The sequence below is a fragment of the Styela clava genome, chromosome 8 (genome assembly GCF_964204865.1).
Source record: "Styela clava chromosome 8, kaStyClav1.hap1.2, whole genome shotgun sequence".
Lineage (NCBI taxonomy): Eukaryota > Metazoa > Chordata > Ascidiacea > Stolidobranchia > Styelidae > Styela > Styela clava.
In genome coordinates, this window is record NC_135257.1 from 18,290,847 (window position 1) to 18,314,335 (window position 23,489).

At 34.1% G+C, this 23,489-nt stretch overlaps 1 protein-coding gene across 1 annotated transcript; it reads left to right on the forward strand.

Annotated features, from left to right (window-relative positions):
• Positions 1-6,577: 6,577 nt before the first annotated feature.
• LOC120346009 (uncharacterized) lies at positions 6,578-23,121 on the forward strand. Its single transcript, XM_078115088.1, has one exon. It carries the CDS (start codon positions 11,351-11,353, stop codon positions 16,172-16,174), a length of 4,824 nt encoding a protein of 1,607 aa, XP_077971214.1. The 5' UTR covers positions 6,578-11,350; the 3' UTR covers positions 16,175-23,121.
• Positions 23,122-23,489: the final 368 nt, after the last annotated feature.

Consider the following 23,489-nt stretch of genomic DNA (forward strand, 5'->3'; position numbering starts at 1 on the left):
ATTAGACTTCTCAGAGTCTTAGAAAAGATATTTTTACTCATGCTACAGCATCATTTCGTTATACAAATCCATCCGATTAAAATTATAGAAATAGGATAAGTAGTTGGTATCCGAGCAAAACAATCAATAGCCAGAGTAATTTGAATTCTGAAAATTGCAATAATGATAATGTATTCACAATATATGATTGTTTTCCTGTGTGACTCAATAGTCTGGCACAAGCCTAAAGACATAGATAAATAATAGTTACCGGTAGTTTGTCTTGCGTAACTTCTGCTGTGAGCTATAATTGCTCAACACTGTTTATGATGTCTATATAAATATTGATGAAATAAAATAAAAAATGGATTCACACAAATAAAATTTGAGGAGATATTTCATACGCTATTATAAGTTGTAACATTAACATGACTGTGTCAAGAAATATTGTGTAAGAAAATGCATGTTATGACTTAGGTAAATCTTATAGTTATAATTGCACTAAAATCCCAATAACAGGGCATTTTTTAATTTTATGACAAGTGAAGATTTAATGCAGAATTTCAGTAAATTTATTATTTATTTTTGTATCAAAATGTAATTTCTATTATTAATCTTCAAGGTGATGGTACTTTTTGTTTCTATTGTTCCAATTTTCATTGTCTTTCAACCGTATTCAGTATTCGATGAATGTTTTGTTCGCACAACCGAGTTTCAAATTACAATAACAATTATCTGACCACAGGGTTAGAAATTTACAAATTTACAAATCTTAGGAGAATTTATGGCAGTAGCTGATGCATATACCTAGATGGCTTTTATAGGATTCTCGTACTGCCGTGTTTCAAGAAATACGATCTAACCTGATTTTTAAAAATTATTTTAATATAAGCCTTCTCTATAAAATAAGACCTATTTGATAGCAAGAAATTTCTCATACACATTTTAAATGATTGTTAATCTATGTTTTTCAGTTATTTTGATTAAAACGTGTTATAAGTAAATGGATATCGGTTTTCATATTTTGTATATTTGGAAATCTCGTAATTCTCTACTTTGTGATTTTGTTTTTGACAAATGAAAATATAAGACATTCCACGAAAATAAGCCCCAGTGTTATTTTTCGGAAGAGAATTGAACTAAGACCAAGTCTTATTTTTGGTAGATTGTTATATTGTAAACAGGTGACAATCCGCATAGAATTAGTTTGAGATTACATGACGAACTTGTAATAATTTTGACATACACGGGGTGTTCTTGAACTACCGTTTGTGTATGATTGTACCCGGAAGTTTCAGTCATTTAGACCGCTTTGCATAAAACTCATGTTCTCTCTAAAACAGTGGTTCTCAAACTTTTCAAGTCGCGCCCCCCTTTTAGAATTTGTCAAGAACTAGCTAACAATAAAATACAAATAACAGATAGTAAGGTGAAAATATGTTTTGTTCAAAAAACACAATGAAAATACGTGGATGGAATGTAAATAATGAGATAAATGAAAAGTTTTGAAATGTAAATATTTAAACCTTATTTTTGAGCAGGAATTTCTCCAAATTGAACAATTCCATTTAGACTCTTTAGAGACAGCTAAAGTAATATTTTATAGCTCCTATTGAGCTTATTAATTTTTTTTTTAAATGGGTTTATAGCACACCTAAACCTTTTGCCGATTTACAATTCATAAGCCATCTTGCAAACTTTCATTTGATTGGTCTATTCTTGTTGCAGATAATCATAAACGACGTTTGCAATTTGAATGATTTCTTCGTGATAAACTGCGGATAAAAATAGAAGTTTCAGAATAGGGTATTCCCCTGTGTTGAGGCAGTAAATCTTGGCACATTCACAAATTGTCATGAGAAAAATGTCATGACACTTTTGCGGCAAGAATAGTGACGTGTATGCATGTAAAAATATAGTTTAGTGCAATAACACCTGCGCGGGCTCTTGCAATATTACTAAGACTTGATATTAGAAATTAAGCAGAAAATTAGTTACCGGTAATAAATATTAATAATCCTTACGGTACATACAATTCTTTTTTTTCAATCTTTTTTTTGAGCAACTGCAGATTCGGCTTGAGAATTTGAGTATTTATTAAATATGTTGAAATTGATTCTTTTTAAATACATTCAGTTGTTAGATCTCCAAGCAATATGCTGATTCCACCCTTCAACATAGTCAACACAACCAAACAGAATATATCATAAAATTCAAAATACTTTTCAAATTCTCTGAAATCATATTATTATTACATCAAATTATTAAATTCATTTGAACTTGGTCCTCACATACTTTTTGAGTACTGGGTTGTATTAGATCATGTTTTTTTTTCCAATCGTTGAGGAATCGTTTCTCAATTGTTGTATTTAGTATAGCTTTAATTATATTGTTTAGATATTTTATAATTATGGACACATTAACTATATGAACTGCGTATAAACCAGAGTGTGACTTGCATTTAACACTGTCTATTAAAGTTTGGACAAATAAAGGAAACGGATTTTTTTATGCATAGTTAGAAAGGAATGAAGAGTTTTAAAATTTATAAAACGAGAAATTTATTGAAAAAGTTTGGTAAGCACTGTATCAAGCAATACACGAATGAATTCTGTGCTTTGTAAAACAATAATACTCACATTACAGAACCCTCACAAGGCAAGCAAATATACCGTGTATTTAAATATACAATGTATTGAATAACAATATGACATTGCTATGAAATGTCATAAGCGTGGCTTAAAATCCCCATTCCTTGATTATGGTCAGTATAAATAAATCTTGCCTACCTTTTCTCAATTTTGTGTTTATGAGTTTTCTTTGCCACAGGCTATGATTGTTTTCAGTGTTTACAAATAGTCTGCTGCTACTCTAGTATTTTGATTCTACCTGTTTATGAAGGCAATATTGCTGTATATTAAATCAGAAAATAAGTAATAAGAATTTTTTCATGTCAAAGAAAGCCATTGCCTATATTTTTTTTTCCTTTTTGAGAATGCTAACACTTCCTCAATTTTCTGTTTTTATTTGGTCAATGCAATAATTTAACTCTTCGTTATAGAATGATAGAGAATTGTATGCTGTTGCATATTCATACTATTGTTTGAAGGATGAGAATTTTTGAATTTACTCAGTGCAATTAAGTTGTGATTATTGTCAAATTTTTATGAAGTTGAATGAATTATTTTGAAAATGAAAATCAAGGTTAGTCGAAAGAAACACGAGAGACACTATTGGTGCTCAAATGATAATCATTTTGTCCTGTTTTATGTCATTTACGTGGGTACATTTTCAATATTGGAAAGTAGTGTTTGGTGGTTATTTTCATAAGGCATTCTTTTCCAATTCCAATGTTTTTCTTTGGTATCTCTTATGAGATGAAACTGTTTATGAGTATGACATAATGGAAACTCCCGCAAGTGCATGACTGAAATTTGGATCTAACTAAGAGAATTTAAATTGTTTTGCTCCTAGAGTTTAAGAATAATTTTATAGTATTGAAATTATGTACTTTGAGAAATATTTGTGGCTCGGTGATTGAATCGTTATACCTTACTATGATGAAATTGAAAGATAAAATTTTAGGTTCAAATCTCATGCCCACCACTTCTTCCAAGGTAAAATAAACTAGGTAGATAATGGTGATTGGTGAACCAGAAGAATTTCTGCCCTTCAAACTATAGTAACTTCTTAACAATGGCTACTTGTGTAGGGCCTTGTTCGTATAAAAATGATGTTTAGGTATATTTTATTTTGTTTTTTAACCAAACTGAAAGTGAAATAGTGAAATTAAATAAATAAAGTTGAAATGATTAATTGTAATAATATGTGGAATTGTTCAGTAGGCCTACTCAACAAATCTTTTAATTAAAGTAAACCGACAAGCGCAGGTGATTTCACCTCGCTTTAGATAAATCAATATTGGTCTCAATTCATCAATTAGAAAAAATCAATACTGTAATATCTTGGAAAGTTAATTTAGAAGTAAGCAGATTCTCTTCCGTCGATTACCACTAATGAATCTAGCAAAGTTTATTTACAGGATGACCCAAAAATAACAGAACCCAGGTCACTCGGAACATATTTCAGCGAGAAAACATAACTTGCCAAGCGTCCTAATCACTGGTTCTAAACCTGTGGGCCATGGCCCACTGCTGGGCCATAGAGACATTTCAAGTGGGCCACAAGCTCATTAAAAATTACTATGGTTATTGGAAAGTTTAGTTTCATCATGCTGCTGCTTTTCATTCTAATTATTAAAGTAAAAAGATATTCATTTTTGCATAAAAGTCTTGTTTTTCTTGTAGTTTTTCCCTTGCATGAGAAAGTTAGTGGGCGACAAAAATTTTTTTGCGACGGAAATGGGCCAGAAAAGAAAAAAGGTTGAGAACCACAGTAACCTAGATTATTGAAACTTTTTAGAGCAATCATACTCAAACAGAGGTTCAAGTGTAAAATAAATAAATCATTGTCATGGAAGTAATTAATAAATTTATGGGTTTGGTTTTTGGGACACCCTGGTTCCACAGACCTCACTGTTGTTGTTATTAAATATCTTAATACAACCAAATACTCCAATCACTCCAAATGCCCGAGCCACATTGTCTTTATTATTAATAATACTTCTTTACACACAAGAATAAGCGGCATACCGGCATCTATTCATAATAAATCATGATTGTGTTGTCATTTGTCATATTATTAGACTACTGGAAGTATTTGAGTAATGTGTGAGCTTTTCTTCTAACTGGAATAATGTGAATGAAGTTTCACGTGGTGATTTGCTTTCATTTATGACTCGCTAAGGTTTATGTTTGTCTCGTGAATGGACCAAGCTATAAAGCAGTCTGATCAAGATGATGAAATGAGAAATCCACGTGCGGACGTTCCTTATTTATGAAAGTTCTATTTTGATTATCATGGCTATTTTGTCATGGGAGTTTCCCTGTATTATTCGCTCAGTTACTTTACTTACAACTATTACTTTCTTTATTGGTTGCGGTGCTATTAAAATACGTACGTAATTGTTTTTGCTTGTTGATCTCAATGCTTTGTTACACTGGGTGTTTCAGTACTGCTGTAGCGTTGTTATTTTTAGTAGTTCATATTAAATTTATACGAAACTTTGTAATGTTCAACAGAGACCACATAGAAGTATATTTATATATTTAATGAGCATGAATATAGAAATTTAGAATGTTGCTTAATTACACTTAATGCTACTTTGTGACGTTCTTAATCAGAAGAAAGTTAAATTTCTATTATTGGTATTCATGAAACCCTGGCAGCAATGAGGTGACGAGAGTAGGGTGGCGTACGTGAACTACCCTACAGCGGTGAAGAGTCCAGCAATCCTATTGCACATAATTATCCCTCAAATGATTCGAACCTGCGAGCCCACATGGAGTGATCAGAGGTGCAATGGCAAGCGTGCTTGTAACGATTATCACAATGCGCCAACTGCCCCCAAAGCGGTACTCAATCTTCGTGGCTGTGAATTTGAGCATTGCTTTTCTGTGTTTTAGATATTTTTATAATTTATTTTCTCTCATGCTTTATATGTTTACAAATTATATTTTTTACCGCCGTTTGACCTTTTTGACCAGTATAAAAATTTTCCTAATTGTTTTACCTTGGTATGACTATGAAGCCCATTGTGTTAGTTGGTAATGTTTAACACAGGAAGGGCAAAAGTTTCTGGCCGTTTGAACTTATTTGTAAGGGGGATGTGAAATTTTTTTCACCTTTATTTAGTTGAGTCATGTCTAAAGGTGATGTAATTATAGCTAGAATGAATGAAACCTTATTAATCAGAATTTTAGCACTCTAGAAGTACCAGTATGTGTACCAATATGGAGGTAACTAATTTTGTTCAACTACTTTACATCAAGTTGTGTAAAGAGACTGAAACGTATGGGCAGGGGGTGTATTCACTTTGCTAACACAAACAGTTCCTGAACTCGGTAAGTCGTAATAGAACTAAAATAAAGAAAATCGAAATAAAATTATGACCTAACCAACCCTAACCTGGTACATATACTACAGAATTACCAGATTTTTTTTATATACAACACATTTTCGCGCCTTTTGTTCCGAACAAGGCCCTGTGCAAGTAGCCACTGATATCTTACGAAATATGAGGAGGTATTATTTTTTAAAGACCGGTATCTTTTCTGGTTCGGCATTGCCTACCCAATTTATTAAATCCCGAGTGAGGCCTGGAATTTGAATCCGAGATGTGTAAGCTGCGGTGCCAACAAAGTCGAGCCTAACCTGTAATTAACGGTACTCTTGAAGTATGTGTACCAAGATGCTGGACACCGGAATGTAGTATGTGTACCAGGTTAGGGTTAGGTCATAATTTTATTCTGATTTTTCTTATTTTAGTTCTATTACGAGTTCGGCGACTATCCAAGTGGCTCCAGTATTTTTGTACCTAAAATTATGGTCTAACCCTATCCTGGTACACATAGTACGTTCCGGTGTTCGGCATCTCGGTACGCATACTTCAAGAGTACCGTTAATACATTCCGATGTCCGCCATCTTGGTGCGCCTAATTAACTATTTTTATTGCACCGCCAGAACATACCAATCAAAATAGACGCCATTCAAATCCATTTTCGTCCTTGGCATTATTATTAAATTCAAATTCATACAGAATTGTATATTTTAGCATCAGACATTGATTGATTGATATATGGTTTTTCAGATTGGAATAATTTTTGCTAGGAGTAGTGCACTATCAATATTATATTACCAATGGAATTTCCTAAAACAACAAAGTTTCAAAAGGGAAAATTTGGTGAAATGAAATCAGCTAGAAAAACATTTTAAATAATTTCAGTCGGACTGTATTTGAATCATTTGTATTAACATATCTCTTATGATCTACAGAATATACAAAATTAAATGTTACCAAATTATCATTTTTTATTCCTTTAGGTAAATTTCATGCTAAATCAGAGTCAGTAATAGCTAACTTTTCATGCCTGGCCGACTTGCTGTTCCGCTCGTAACAGTTTCGATTCTGTCATGGAATTTCAATTGTCTTAAAGAATCGTGACCTGCAACACGGAAGTATTATTATAATAAGCACGAAACAAGGTAAATCGATACTGCACATTATTACTGGTTCAATATATCACTGTCAGCGTTTATTGTTCCACACTTATTACAGTATCCTTTTTTCGTAAAAGCATTGTACTATTGATGTCTATATCTGAGTAAGTTTCCTAATTTAAAATCAAACTCTTATTCTGGAATATAAGTATGTCATCTAATAGAGTCATGATATATGCAGGGTGGCCCAAATAAACACAGAACCATAATTTCACTGACAAATTGTTGAATTTGGTACGGAAAAAAGTACTTTTCATATAAGATGAATCTTATTCGCACTCATACTTGTTTATCCAAATTTATAATTTGGTACTTTCCTGAATTTTTGAATCGCATCTCCAAAATTGCAAACTATTTCCGGTACTATCTACTTTTTTGGAGAAAAATATAACGATGATTTTTGTTGTATTTTTCACACCATACACCCATGTTTAGTCAGTTTTTTTAATATAAACTTGAGAAAGCTGCAGCAAATTTAAAAAATAAACCAGTATGTTACTGATTATTTCTGTACATTTTAAAATTGATATGAGTGCTCGCTCGCTCTTTGCTCGGAAACATTATCAAAATCTATATATTGGATAAGGTTTGATATTTTTGATAATTTTATTAATAAATTTTTAATTGATTTGTCCGATTTTACTTGGAAAATTCAGTTTCCTGTATAGACATTGTTTTTCCCACCTTGTTATTTATAGCAAAATAGCAGTCTGGCAAACAGATCCACAGTCCAATCTGTCACATAGATGTTATCATGTAGTACTTAATCCCATACATATGTGTACTGAGGTAATACATATTTGGGCGATCCAGAAGTGTATGTACGAATATGGAGGTAACTAATTTTGTTCGTCTACTTTACAGTTGTGTAAAGGGACTAACACATGGGTAGGGGGTATATTCACTTGGCTAACACAAACAGACCCTGAACTCGTAATAGAACTAAAAAATGGGAAAAATCGGAATAAAATTATGGCATAGTTTGGTACACATACTACAGTAATTAGTACACCCTACACCCTTAATGTACTGAGATGCTTCAAATTTGTATCAAAGTGTATATACAGCAATATATGTCATTTGATTTGTTTATACTTTATTCGAAATTGTGTATTTCAGAGTGAAATGGAAGCATGTTTATACTTGTCTGAAATTTTTTAGTTTTGAAAACATTTTTCCCGTCACACTTAATCTTCCCTGGGCGTTGGAAAAAGAATGTCATTATGTGCTAGTCAAGCATATATACAGTGTAATATTTATTTCGCGTTTCAATCAGTCTTTAGCGAGATATACATATTGATTTTTGTGAGCAAATTGAAAATGTCTGGATTGGAGTAGGTATGGTGGTTTTGCGTTTTTGGAGATTTTGATTTATTTGACACTTAAAAAATCATTCAGTCGTAATCTGTGTTATAAGTGCTTTGCTTATTTGAGCCATGTATGTGTATTTAGTATCTGAATTTTATTTAAGATTACCTTAAATAAAGATATCGCTTAAATATTGGCATTTAGAGTGAATCTGTGCAATCAGATATTGACATTTACAGTATAAATCGGGATTGCAATCACTAATATAATTTAAAAAAATCGATTACCTGGTTGTAATATTTTCGTTAATATTCATGAAATATTTACCGTCCGTCTGTGTCACCTTAAAAGACAATTCTGAAATACTATTATTAGGAGTTTTGTTAGGAAAACTGTACAGTATACAATTTGAGTCTTTATTCAATAGTTAATTATGAAATTACTTTTGAATAGTCATCTTCAAGTTTAAAATATTTTAGATTGTGGCTTTAATATTTCTTGATTTATGGTCAGTTACTTATTTTTTTCTTGACTATAATTTAGTTGATTCATTTACCACCACTACCATAATTCGATTTATTTAAAACATTCTGTTTTCTCATGTTGTGCCAGTTGAATTTTGTAAATATTTTTCATTTGGAATTTTGAATCATTCTATTTTGTAAGAAAACTGCATCAGTTTAAATCGATTTGAAATAAGCCATAACAATGCTATGTGGTTTGTTTTAACAGGAATTCTAGCAGTCATGATACCATAGTCCGGAATCATTTTAGACTAGGGAGGGTTATTGGTATTATTTTATGTTTGCATGATTTTCAACAATCAGAATGCATAGGCATTTAGGAAGTTCCGCAAATGGTGAAATATATTTTAATGATGTTGTTTAATTGAGGTGCAATAGTAAAATATGCATCACATTCACATGTTCTGTCTCTCAGAAGTTTGGTGTTCTGAAATGTTTAAAAACTCTTCTTTTCCAATGAGGACAAAAAACATCAGATCTCAGTTGCAGGGAAATTGTGATTTATGTTTTGTCTTTGCATTATTAATTCTTGTGCAAAGTAATACTTCTTTCGCTTTGCTGTGATATGAATATTACCTGTGAAACGGTGAAGTAGTGCTTTCAATTTATATTTGAGTGTTGCAATATGTTTTATTTTGATATTTGTGGTTCTAATAAACATTTTAATCACATGACAGAATCAGACACCATCAACATTTAATGCTGGTAAAGCTATTATTAAATCCCTTTTGAGGTTTTAGTCTTTTTCTATTTTTAATTTTGGTTTGCTTTCTTATCAATTATTCATTAACTTGTGAAGAATTCCATTAACCAACATTTTTGAAAATAAAAAATATTGAAAATCAGAAGGTAGAGATAGAAAATTTTATTTTATCATATTTTTTTCAGTCTGCCCGTAGTATGTGAACCAAGATAGTGGACACCGGAACGTAGTATGTGTACCAGGTTAGGATTAAGCCATAATTTCAGGTACAAATACTACGGTAGTCGCTTGGCTAGTAACTCGTAATAGAACTAAAATAAGGAAAATTGGCCTAACCCTATACTGGTACACATACCACTTTCCGGTGGGCGCCATCTTGGTTCGCATACTACAGCAGTACCTTTTTTTTCTATGACGCTCATTCATGTCTTTCTCTCTGAACAAGGCCCTGTACAAGCAGCCACTGATACTGATCTTCCAGGTCGGCTTTGCCTACCCATCTCCCTGGGGGAGGTAGTGAGCAAACACTGGCAAACTAAAATGATGTTTAAAACAGCAATTTTAATATATAATATTGGCATATCTAATATTGTAATGGGTATTCATTCATGTTTGAACAATATACATGTATTAATAATATAGATCGACATAGGCAAACTATGGACCGCGGGCCAAATCGGATCCTCTGGGTAATTCAAACTGGCCTGCCTGATGCTGCCACAACCAAAATAAACCCAAATTGTGATGTCTTAGCTAAAATATAGCTGAATGAATCTGTTGAGATTGCGATTAAATTTAGTTTTAGTACAAGGCTTATTGATTTATACTTTTGCTTTTGAAACACTGTATATAATATTATTAATAGAATGTATTTTCTTACTACACACTTACATGTCCCGCCATCCCGTTCTGGAATGGAAACTCGCGGAACGCCAGGGTGCTGCCAAACCCCGGTTGAAACCATTGATTTGAAAAAATAGAAATTGAGCAGCTATGGATGGAAACATCGTGGATGTATGACTTTCTTAGACTATAGAGGTGGGCAATATCAACCCCCTTGTACTAAAGATTATAAATAAACCCAACTAGCTTTTCATGACACTCCAGGTGTCTGAAGGACTTATCTATACTTGAAATGAAGTTGAATCTTTAACTTCAAAAACTACTTAAGCAGGCGGCTCTTGTCACATCTTGAAAAGGGCTCCTAAAGACAATAAATGTGAATGAGATTACCTTGCTTACATAATAGCAGATTTGACAAGCATTTCTTTGACCAATTATCAATAAAAGGCTCATGATAGATAACATTAGCAATGACAGCTGATGTAAACCAACCTTGTTATCAATATTTTTTATCAGAGCATGGTAATTTATAACAACTACTTCATAGGTATTCCTGTATTATGAGAGAAATTTTCTTACACTTCCTAATGATTTCTTATTCTGAATTGTGTTGAGCTGTATTACATTTTATTTTAAACTGTTATTACTAATGAGAGTCTTTTTCCTAATTAAAATCAGCTATCATCATTTTTTCTAATAGGCATACAGAAGAAACATGTTTCCCCAGGCATGAGTTTGTCATGTGATCGAACTAACTCATTGTATTTTTTTTTTATGAGGTATATATAAAAGTACGTTGCTTGCAACGTACGTTGTACGTTGTTATTCACAGGTATTTAACTGTAGGTCTACAAATGAAATGTATAATTAAAAATGTCACTAATTAGCCAACCAGACCCCTCAGATTTGGGAGAGGAATCCCATCTTAGGGGAGCAGTGGATGACAATGTACTCAATGAGGATTATTTTGCCACAAATAATTTGGACACTTTAAGTGATATAAATAAGCAGATTTCCAATGACACTGTTAGTATGACGGGAGAAAGCAGAGATGGATTTGAAACGATTAAGCCAGAGAAACGATTGCCTGAAACTTGCGATCCTCAGGTTTATGTTGATGAGGAAACAAGAATGTTTTGCAATCAGAGTCCGGATGTTATTAACAGTCCCAGGGATATTGTAAGCCCTGCAGATCGTGGAGAATTAAGCAGCCCGTTTAGCGCTAAGGAATCTGATGATATGGAGACAGGTTTTGATGATGCTAGTTTATCTGCCCCAGGAGATGCTGTGCGAAGACCAACAGGTTTTTTTGGTGCTTCAACTCCTCTGGAGTATACCACTACTCCTGGTGCGTCTTCAAGTGCTTGTGATGACAATTATGAATCGAGTGGGAGCAGAAAGAAACGTAGAAAAACGCGGAGAGACATGTATGCATCTATTCCTAGTTATGGCAACACAAGACTGAATGGCCCACTAAGATTTCCCAAACCAGCGAATTCAACTCAAGCGGGAGAAATGTGGTACCATGACCCGGACACGTCTCCTTTCAGTCCACCAACTTGTCCAAAAAACATGAACTTTAACTTTGGAGAAAGTAGTAGCCGTAGGAGCTCCAGTGGAACCCCTGCTATACCAGCATTTAAAGCTGAGTATGATGTAGAAAATGCTAAACGATCTAAAACATGCGGAAACGAGATTGAAATTCTGGACAGTAATAATATTAAAACTGAAGCTATGTCGAATAATAATGATACACCTGTTACAAGCAACACAAACGGCACGAGACGGAGGAATACGCATCACAGGGCAACTGGTATAACAACTGAAAGTGAGCCTATCCTATCAAGACAATATCCTCGCAAAGCTGAACATTTGGAGTTGAAAATTCTGGTGCAACCAGAATCACAGCACAGAGCGAGGTATCTTACAGAGGGCAGTAGAGGTCCTGTTAAAGACACCAGCCAACAAGGGTACCCGAAAGTGCAGCTTATTGGGTATCGAGGATCTGTGATGCCGATTTTGCAGGTTTTTGTCGCAAATGATTCAGGAAAAGTGAAGCCTCATGGATTCTACCAGGCATGCCGTGTTACTGGTCGGAATACGAGTTCTTGTGAAGAGATGGAAATTGACGGCACTCATGTGATCGAAATCCCTTTCAAACAAGATGATGATATGACATTAAATGTTGATTGTGTTGGGATATTAAAACTCCGAAATACAGATGTCGAAGTACGTACTGGCTTACGTAATCAAAAACGAAACCAAAGTGTTAGACTTGCGTTTCGTGTGTCTGTAAAAAATGTAATAACGAACTCCACAAAAAGTATGGTGACACTGCAATGCACTTCAAAGTGTATTAGCTGCACGCAACCACTTGGTCAGCCAGAGATCACAAAGAAAAGTATAGATCGATGCTCAGTTGAGGGGGGCACAGAAATGTTCATCATTGGTAAAAACTTTCATCGAGGAACCAGGGTGATCTATCAAGACCCGGAAGAGCCAAATGGAACTCAGTGGTCTGCGGAAGGAGAGGTTGATAAGGACACTTTCCATCAATCTCATATGGTAGTCAGAGTTCCCGCTTACCATGACCTAAACATAGTTAAACCAGTTAATGTACAACTGTTGGTAGAATTTCAAGACAAAAAGTGTGAGCCACATATCTTCACCTATACACCACGAAAAGAACCAGAGCTTCCGAAAGAAGAGCAAAAGAAACAAACTGCAGATAACTCAAATCCAGCTCTTAATATGAGTTTATTGGATGGGCCAATTGATCGAAAATTCCTTGCTGCATTGTTTTCAAAGTTACTTGCTGGTGGAATAACATCTCAAAGTGATTTGCCAAGTGCAGATACACATGAAATCCCCAAACCAGAGGTGCAAATACCTCAGGGCAATCCACCCCTGTTGACCGCGACATCATTATTACAAAACCAGTTATCCAACCATATTTTACCCAACGCAGCTTTACAATCTAACACCATAGAGGCTAAACCTACTATGTTCAATCTTCCCGCCGGCATTTCTCCGATGCAAAATGAAATTATTTTGCAGCAAGAAGCGGCATCAAACCCTACTCCTCCCCAAAATATTAACCCCAATGCTCTAATTAATGTATTAGGTTCTATTTCTAATGCTAACACTAACCCTGTGCAGATTAATACAAATGTGACCATTTCGGACCCAAATTTGAAAGTGAAACATGAACAATATGACAGTGCACCAATCCCTGTGGCCGCGATCACACCGCAAGTCATCCCACAAGTTGCCCAAGCACTACCCCAACCTGTGCTGCTTGCGAATATTTTACCATCTACAGTACAAGTGTCACAACCGGTCACTTTTATATCACAGATTCCAACGACTTCTCCACTGGCTATGGTGACAAGCCCCGTTTCAAAACCGAGCATTGCTCAACCACTTTCGACTCCTGGTGTGGTTATGTTCCACTCATTTACCAATGCAGACAGTGTAATGCAAGTAAACATTGAACCAGCTTATACAAAACCAACTGCATCTTTAGTCGGTGGAAACATAGTGGCTGCAAGGATCGATGCCCAGAACGAACCACAGCCAGCGATACAGCAGACCCACCAAAACTTATTCTCTGTGCGAGTTCCACAAAATGCAACTTTTGGGTCTGATGCTACAAAGCAGAATGTTTTTGGAAATATATCAACTGAGGTATTACAACAAAACTCGTTTAAAAATCCAGTGCAGTCTGCAGCCCCACAGCTGGTAGCTTCTACTGGTATAGGCTTACAAAATGTCACATTCGGAACTGCTGGTACTGGATTGCAACCTGCTAGTCAACTGGGATCTTTCTCTTATCCAACAACATTCAATAATGGGAAAGAATCTCAGAATGTAATTCACAACCAACAAAATGTAGATGGTAATGTTAACATGCAGACATCACAAGACACAAATCAGCCAACTTTTGGAGACGTTGGACAAGGAATGCAGCAAATAGCGCAGCAAACAATACCCACTTTCACCAATGTTGCGCAGCAGAAGTTTTCTGCTGGTTTACAGCCACAGACTCAAATACACCAAAACCAAGCCTTCACAAACAAAACAGCTCAGCAGTCTTTGTACGATGAAACAACACAGCAGTTTCCTATCAATGAGCAGCAGATTCAGTCACACTTCACTGACAATCCTCTACATTTTACTGCTGGCACTCAAGAACAGACCAATTTCAATGCATCTACTCAACAGTTTTCAACTGGAAATCAGCAACAAACGAGTTACGAGGCTCCAAAACACCAGTTTACAGTCGGTGGAAACCAGCAGATATTCAATCAACAGCCACAGCCGGTATTTAGTGATCCAAAACTCCAATTTACTGTTGTGACACAGCACTCTACTATTTCTCAGAATTGCTTCAATACTAAACCACAGTTTTCAGTTGCAAATCAACAACCAGAAATGCAAACTTCTACTGCTTTTAGTGCTGTCACTCAGCAGCTATTTCAAAGCAATACTCAACAGAATACAATGTTACAAAATCAACCCAGCTTCAGTGTTGCCAGTTATCAACAACAGCAGAAACCGCAAACTGATTTTACGATTGAAAAGAAACAATTTTCGCTTGACCATAACCAACATTCGCAACACGGAATTAACCAAAGTAAACAGCAGCAAGCATTGATTACCGATCAGACCATGAACTTACAGCAACAACAGCCAGTCATGCAGCAGCAACCCCAGATGACAGACATCATGCATGGTATTCAGAACCAGAATTCCCAGACTCAAAGCAATCAGTCTCAACATATATCATCAGATACCAAAATGCATGTTGATATGTATGTCTCTGATGTTCCGAAGGATGTAACCATGCAACTTGCCCCAGCGGCTTTGCAACAAACTGACACATTCAATGCTCAAGTCACTTCACAAATGTCTGGAGTTGCAAACGTTATTGAAAACCATCCAATGGAGGATGTTGGGTCCACCCAGCTTAGCCAAATAGCAACTGGTCAAACGCAGCAGGCATCTACTGCACAACCTGTTTTTCATACAGATCAAGCATCCGGTTTATTAAATACTGAAATACCGGTACAAAACCAAACATTTCAAAGCCCACAACAGTCTACCACCAACATACAAATGACCAATGCTCAATTTACTTTACAACCACAAGAAGTTAAAATGATTTCAACTTCAATAGCTTTGGGAAATTTCTCTAACACGAATACGGAGTCTATTCAACCAGCTATGGTTACAATGTCAATGCCGTCTCAGGTATTCCATCCTCAACCAGTTGTTGAGACAATGGTGACCCAGACAATGGCAACAGCAAACACAATGCAGACACAAAATTATACCCAACAGATCACTACACAGCCTTCTCAAGACATGATGACAAACCAGGTAGGTCAGCACCAGACACAGCAGCAAGTTTACCAACCACCGTCCCAGGTCCAGTCTCCGCATCAACAGACGCCAACTCTTTCACCGTTACAAATTCAACAAAGTGATTATACATATTCCCCCACTAATCCATCAACAATACAGACGTGTAATAACAATGATAGCGGTACTATGTTGCAACCGCAACCCACGAATTCGAGTCAAGGCTTGGAGCACGGACCAAATTTATTTGCAATGGACCAATTGCTTCAGTCTATAGATGCTGAAAAATTGGCTTCGATAACAGGAGAGGACGTTCAACGCCAATTCCAATAGGTTTGGTTTCCTGTTGTCCATTGGTTCCTTCCCTAAGAATCCAAATTCTGCTCATTTGAAAATTTCATAGTTTACTCATACAGGCTCATAAATTCAATGGTATCATAAAAGTTTCTGTACTCATTTGATTCGACAATTACTCATAAAATCTTGTGGTATTAACACTTGTGGAATTAAAGTACTGATACAACTTATTAATGCAAATAACGAATTTTTGAAAATAGGATCATATTATGGGGTGACCCGAAAAGCAGAACCCAAGTAATTTGAAACATTCTATAGAGAACAGAACGTATGAGCAAAGCGTCCCAGATTACTGGAACTTGTGAGTTTAATTATGCACGAACAGAAGTTTAAGTGTTAAATAAATTAGCTTTATTTCCATAGAATACGAATTTCATGAATGCTGTTTTTTTGCGATCACCCTGTATATGCGCAAAATGGTAGAATTTAATATATATTCGATTTAACTTTCAAATACTTTATTTCCAACTTTGATAAAGAGCATTTTATGCAAAAGTTTGACTTTGTTCATTTTTGAGGGAAGACCTTTGGTCAACAGGACCAATTTACACTTTGAGTTTGATAATTATATTGCATTATTATTAGCGAGCTTGCTATTTTTTATTAGTATTTTGCATTATATTGTTTATTGTTCCATTATCGAGCTCTTGCCATGTGATAGTGTTTCGTTTGAGCAAGCAGCTTCACTTTTACTGCTTAGAAATATATTGTCAGACCATTCTGAGGGAAATCTGGGTTGCAGCTGAAGAATTGATTTTACCTATCTATATTTTGGTAAAGTTATTTTCGAGTTTGGTTGCTCTTCCTACGACAAAATCCTGGTTCGTTGATTTTAGTAATTATATCTGGAAACATTGATTTTAAGAAATTAAATATAATTAATTGAAATAGAATGAAAAGAAGAATTCTAGAACAGCACAGAATGTAATATTTTTATCTGGGTAGCCGGTCCGATAGCTCCTCTATCAAGGTTATGCATCTGAAACAAATAACTGGCTAACTTAACCCCATACCCAACATGGACTGGTAACTGGACGAGAGTCCTTGGTTCGTCATTATGATCAAGTCTTCTTATTGGCTTTCCTCTCCCCTGGGATAAATATGTAAATCCAATCCAAAATCTAATTTTACTTTGGGTAAATCGATATGCCATAGGATAAGATTGAGACCAAGTTCCAGTTGATTCAATTGAACATTTTCAACTCCTGTATTCATTGGGCATGTATATATTAACACTTCTCAAGTAATTTAATACTCATGGCTTATCATTTATTTATCGTTAACAATTAGTTTAAGATCGTTGTTTTGTATTAGGACTAGTTAGTTTAGTCACTGCTTATTTAGGTGAGTGTTGAATACTAAAACACTGACTCATGTTGGAATATAAAAACATAAATAAGAGGGCGCTATTCTGGAAAATTTTACATTCAATTCCTGTGTACATCAGCTTGTCTAGTGCCGTGTTCATAGTTTAAATGAGAATCCAGAAAGATGTGAATAACTTAGATTGTTCTTGACAATATATTTCTTCGCAGTTATTGTTGCTTCCAAAATTTTGATGCTCCATTTGTCAAAACCTTTTTGTAGCTTTTTTCTCTTTTTTGCCAAATTTACTGCCCCGATAATTTTTGTAGTTGTTGCGTTTCAGTAACAACTTCAAACAATATTAAAATGGGTTATCAGAATCTCATCCTTTTTAAATGAGGGATATTTCAAGTTTGACGGTGAGTGGTAAAATGTTCCAGAAAAAATTATGATATGACAAGATTAGAAGTTTCAAATAATTGGTCGTTAAAAATTGATTAAGAACCACAAAGTTTGGTTATAAATCTTCTGCTTTAGAATTTTATGTTTTATTTCATCTTTTGCAAAATATTTTTTCTACTTGATTTTAATATTCTATTTCTTGCTTGAGTTATTAATGTGCCCCCGTGTCCACATTTTATTTTACTATCAGGGTTGGACAACTCGTTGGTGCTAGTGCTAATTGAGAAGTCCTTTATACTTGTTTTGTTAAAGTTGATCATTATTTGACTCCTGTTGAACCATATCTATGCTGGGGATGTCCAAAGGCTTTAGTTTGATTATATATGAAATAACGCCTAAATATAATAATATTCAGATCAAGTCCATTCATTCAAAACAAATAACTGGCTAATTAATCTCATGCCAAACATAGACTGGGAACCAGGTGGGAGATCATGGTTTGGCGTCTTAACGACTTTCCACTGTGAGAGATGAATATAAAAACTAAGATAGTTATAATTATTGTGTAACTTGTCGCATTTTGGCAGTGAAACCGTGGTTTATTTTATGATTTATAGGGTAAAATTTGGCATTCTAGAATATCAAACTATTTTGGAAATGGACATCTCTAGTATAAATATTTCTAGAACTCGAAAACTGAAAAGGATTCCTAACACTCTTACAGTATTAAATTATATCTTTCAGGTAGTAATTGAATTTCTCTTGTTTTCAATAAATTATGTTAAATACTGATTTCAATTCATAATATGTGACCTAAATCATGATTTGATTTCCCTGTTGGCCAAATGCTGATTTACCAATATTTTCAACTTATTATAGACTGCATCCATTTGAATAGGCGAACTGATAAATTATGCTGGCTGGTTTTACTAGATCTGGTAATATTTTTCAAATATACATGTCATAGAATGGTCCCTTTTCATAGAATTTGGATATTCAATTAATTTTGAAACAATTAAAACTTCCCATATTTTTATTCAATCTGATTACGGTAATTGAGTTCATTTCAATAAAGAATTTATAGAATAGCAAATTACTAAAGTCAAAATGCGGGATAAAATGTCAGGTTGTTTTGTGAGCACATCATGATTAGGATTGTCATACTACAAAAACCTAACTGAAAATAAAATTTCTTAAATTTCCATAAAAGAATCAGTTATTGGAACCAATTATCATATTAGAAATGAATTCAAACGCTAGAGATGCAGAATTTTTTTCATCTCTGAAATTTTATTTGCAGAGTAGCTTTAGGTTTTTAGCCGAAACTACTTTTCAACACTCCCTACATAGTTGGATATATCTTATTTCTCTACATACCATGTTTGTCATAAAGCCCAAAATAAGTTTATTTTATCAGAATAATATGTTAATTAACAATATCACTGAGCAATTTTTGTTGTATTTACTTATCATTCATAGCATGAAAAACTGTTGACTTTACTTGATCCATTTTTTCTTCCAATTTTGTTGAAATATGCACATACAATACATAGCGTCATTTATCTGGAAAGTTGGGTTTACATATATTTTCTCAGAAATTTGTTGTTGGTAGGGCTGGACACTTCTAGTTAAATTCTAGAATTGCAGTATTCTTGTTTTGTGGTCAGCACCCCTTTATCAAACCTTTCGGTACTCCTGTTATATGTGTACCAGGTTAGGGCACAATTTTATTCCGATTTTCCGATATTATTGCTTGGAAACATAAATAAAAAAATTATGGTTTAAAGCAGGGGTGTGCAACCTTTAATCCAAGAGGGCCAGATACAAATAACTGGATGAAACCATGGGCCGCACCTTAATTTAACATAGACTTCCTAGTCGTTGCGGAAAATATATTTTAATTAATGATCTTATGGCATGTGTTGTTCGCTTCTCACAGGCTAGTTGTTAGTGCATGGTCACGTCATAAATATAAATAATAAAATTGCATTCAGGATTGAAATTACACAATTACTATTAAACTAAATTAAAACTAGTTTCGCGGGAGCATACCATTCAAAATTGGCCCTTCTACACGGGCCGCAAAATTTTTCTCGTGGGCCACATTTGTCCCGCGGGCTGCAGGTTGCACACCCCTGGCTTAAAGGCAATGACATGGCAGCATAATGTTTACTGAAAACACTGACTTTAAGAACATTGACTCTTTCCTAAAAACAATTCAGTTCACACAATTTTCAGAGCAAGTTTCATGTATTGGAACCTTTAAAGTAGTAGTAGTAATTATATCGGTTTTAGTTATTAGACAAGTTTAGGTTGTGCAAGAAATTCTTCGGCATAAACTTCCTTTTTTGTCGTGAATTCGAATTTTGATGCTTGCTGTGATCCTTATCTGATGTATTATATTTTATACCTATCCTAATGCAGAACATATAATCAAATCTACATACAGCTACAGCTGTTCGCACTGCTCCCCTTTGCAGAATGGTTCACATGTTCAATAAGTCTGTTAATGCTTTCTCCAACTAAAATAATTTATTCGTTAGCTGAATTAAACTAGTAAACGAAATAGATTGTCTTATCAGCTTTCCTCCCTCCGAATAAAAAATATAGAGAAAATCCAATAGTTTTGTTAACAAATGACAAGTGTCCAATCTCCAACTACATTTATCTGAGAAAATCTTACAGAATTTATATGTTTTATTTATTGATGTGGAAGCTTCATTTTAAAAATTTTACTCATAACAGTGTTGCCAGTTTTCAGAATATTATTTCTCTGTGCTATTACGATTTGATCATTTTTATACAGTTTAAAATTTACTCTCTAAGCTTTGTGATCTTGCTCCGTATTTGCCACCATGTGGTAAAAAATAATATGACTTATGGTAAATTGCTAAACCTGAATCTTTTTTAAGGTGCTGTTCTAAATGTTAATTCTATGAAATATTTTTGGTATTTGTCTTATTTCCCCTGAAAATCCTTTATTTATCAAAATTTATCAAAAATCTAAGAAAAGCATTGGAAGTTTTTCCCCCATTTCTAACAGTTCATGTTTTATTTGAAACAAATTTTTGTCAACCTGATGGAGTCGGTGGATGGTTAAGGTGCTACTTGATTGACAATGGCTGTGAAATTTTTCTGATAACTTTTGATGAAAATTTGTTTGAAATGGCACCAAATTTTAGCATGTTCACAAAAAATGAGCCAACCAAAATTATCACACGCACCATGCAAAAACAGTTGTTCATACAATTTTATAAAACTCATGAATTGACCTAAACTTCCAGATCTTTCTCTCACATAACATGTTATCATTTGAAAATGTATCCTTATAAAGTTTGCAATGTATCTGTATTTTGCCTGAATATTTAAGTAAAGATTAAAACCATTTTTGTGAAAAGTTGATACGAGTAAATTGATACGAGTATCGGTTTAAAGATTTGTGTGAATGCTATGTCTTTCTTTTTAAATTCACATTGGACCTCTATAAATAAAGCATAACAGTTTCCTATTTGATTCAATGCGAAAACAGTTGTTTTGGGCTGGGAATTTCAAATAATCTTATTGTCTGAAATACTCTGAATCTCACCCAAAAAATAAAAATAATTTGATTGCAGGTATTTGTCAAGTAATTTGATTCCTAAAATTTGATTTGATATTTTACTTATAATTTGAAGACTAGTAGTAACCACGAATCAGGCATTAGCTGTACTATTTCTATTTGCTTCAAATATAAAATAAAAAAAAACTATGAAACAGCCAAATTGAATAATTTATTTGATTCAGATTATTTACTCAAAATTTGGAGAAATGAATCACGAAAAAGATATACTACTGCTATTTGCTGAGGTATAAAAACAGTCAATTTACGGAAATAAGGAATTATAACGATCAATATGAATAAGTTCAACAACATTAACCACAACGATTAGATTATTCCTTTGCCATTCCCAGCCCTGATTGTTCTAAAATTATCCTCTTTCGAAGGCTTTTAACGCTTACCAAGTATTTTTGCTCTTATTCGTTTTCTCACATTCTCTTTTTTTTTCCACTGTAGGTTTTATACAATGTTGTTGTTGCAGTCAAATTTGTTTATGTTCTTGTATGATCTGGTCTTTATCGGTTAAAATGATAATAATGTGTAAAAATTATATAAGAATTTGCATTTGTTATGTCATCAGCCTTCGTAACCCTTATGTCCACAAGATTTTTTTTAGGAATTTTGATAGTTACCAGGTGTATATCTACATCAATGTTGCAAATTTAGTTCTCACTCCCTATATAAGATTACGAGACTTTAAAATTTCTAAAACTCAAATTTTTGACGGTTAAATATTTTATTTCCAAAATACAATAATTATTTTTACGTATTGAGATGATTTTCAATAATGGTAAACTCATGGTAGTATTCCCAATTAAAGAAACTAATATTCAAATTTTCAAATTCAATTGAATTTGAAACTAATTCAATTGAATTTGAAATCATTTCCCGATGGATTTTTGCAATCAGCTTTAATGATAAGGCTTACTTAATTTATTTCGGCTTCTAAGCACAAGGAAATTTGATATTTATTTTTGATGTTTGGCCAGATATTTCTTTATATGAACTATCCAAGTGTTACTGATATTCAGTCAGTCTTAAGAAAAATTATAATTACGGTAGTTTGCATATATAACGGAAATATGTGCTGATTATTACGAACTGTGAGTTATTAAAAAACATTGATTAAAAATCTCCCATAAAGCACTGTATACATATTGGCAGTCAATAGCAACAATCTTATCAATACAACTGTTTATTATTAATAAATGGATTACCAAATAACATCGTTTCAGAATTCTTATTAAACTTAACACTGTATACATAAACTGAATTCATAATAAATATGCATAGGCTGATTGCATTAAATCCCAATTTTAAGATGCTTAGAGATAACAAAAGTGATCGAATTTGCAACATTGAAAGACTAACTCTGGTTGCCTAAAACATTGCCTGTATCCATATAGTTTCATACCCACTGTTTATTCCACTGAACGATAAAACCCCATGACCATTATTTCACCCAAGTTGTAATAATTTGGGTGGCTACCCCAAGCTTGAAAGATTCCGGTCCTTTTATAACAGCGGTTTCCAACCTGAGGCCCGTGGCCCCCAAACGTGGCTACTGAGAAGTTAGAAAGGGGCCACAATGCTCGGCACAAAACTGATTTTACTTTACTTGTCAAGAAAACTCACCGTTCTTCCTAGTTTCATTGCTTGATAAGGTTATTTCACAGGGTGTTTTCACTTTGTTGAGCATGAATTGTTTTAACATAATGGGATTTAGAATCTACTAATCAAAGCAACACTATAAATACAACTGGAATGATAAACAAGGGGGTGATGAAAGATTCCACTAGGGGGCCACAAGCCATAAAGGTTGGTAACTGCTGTTCTAAAATGTGGTAAATTCTTACCTAGCAGGGCCTTGTTTCGAGGAAAATCGGTACTCCCGAAGTATGTAAACCAAGATGGCGGACACCGGAACTTAGTATGTGTACCAGGTTAGGCCATAATTTTATTTCAATTTTCCTTTTTTTTAGGTCT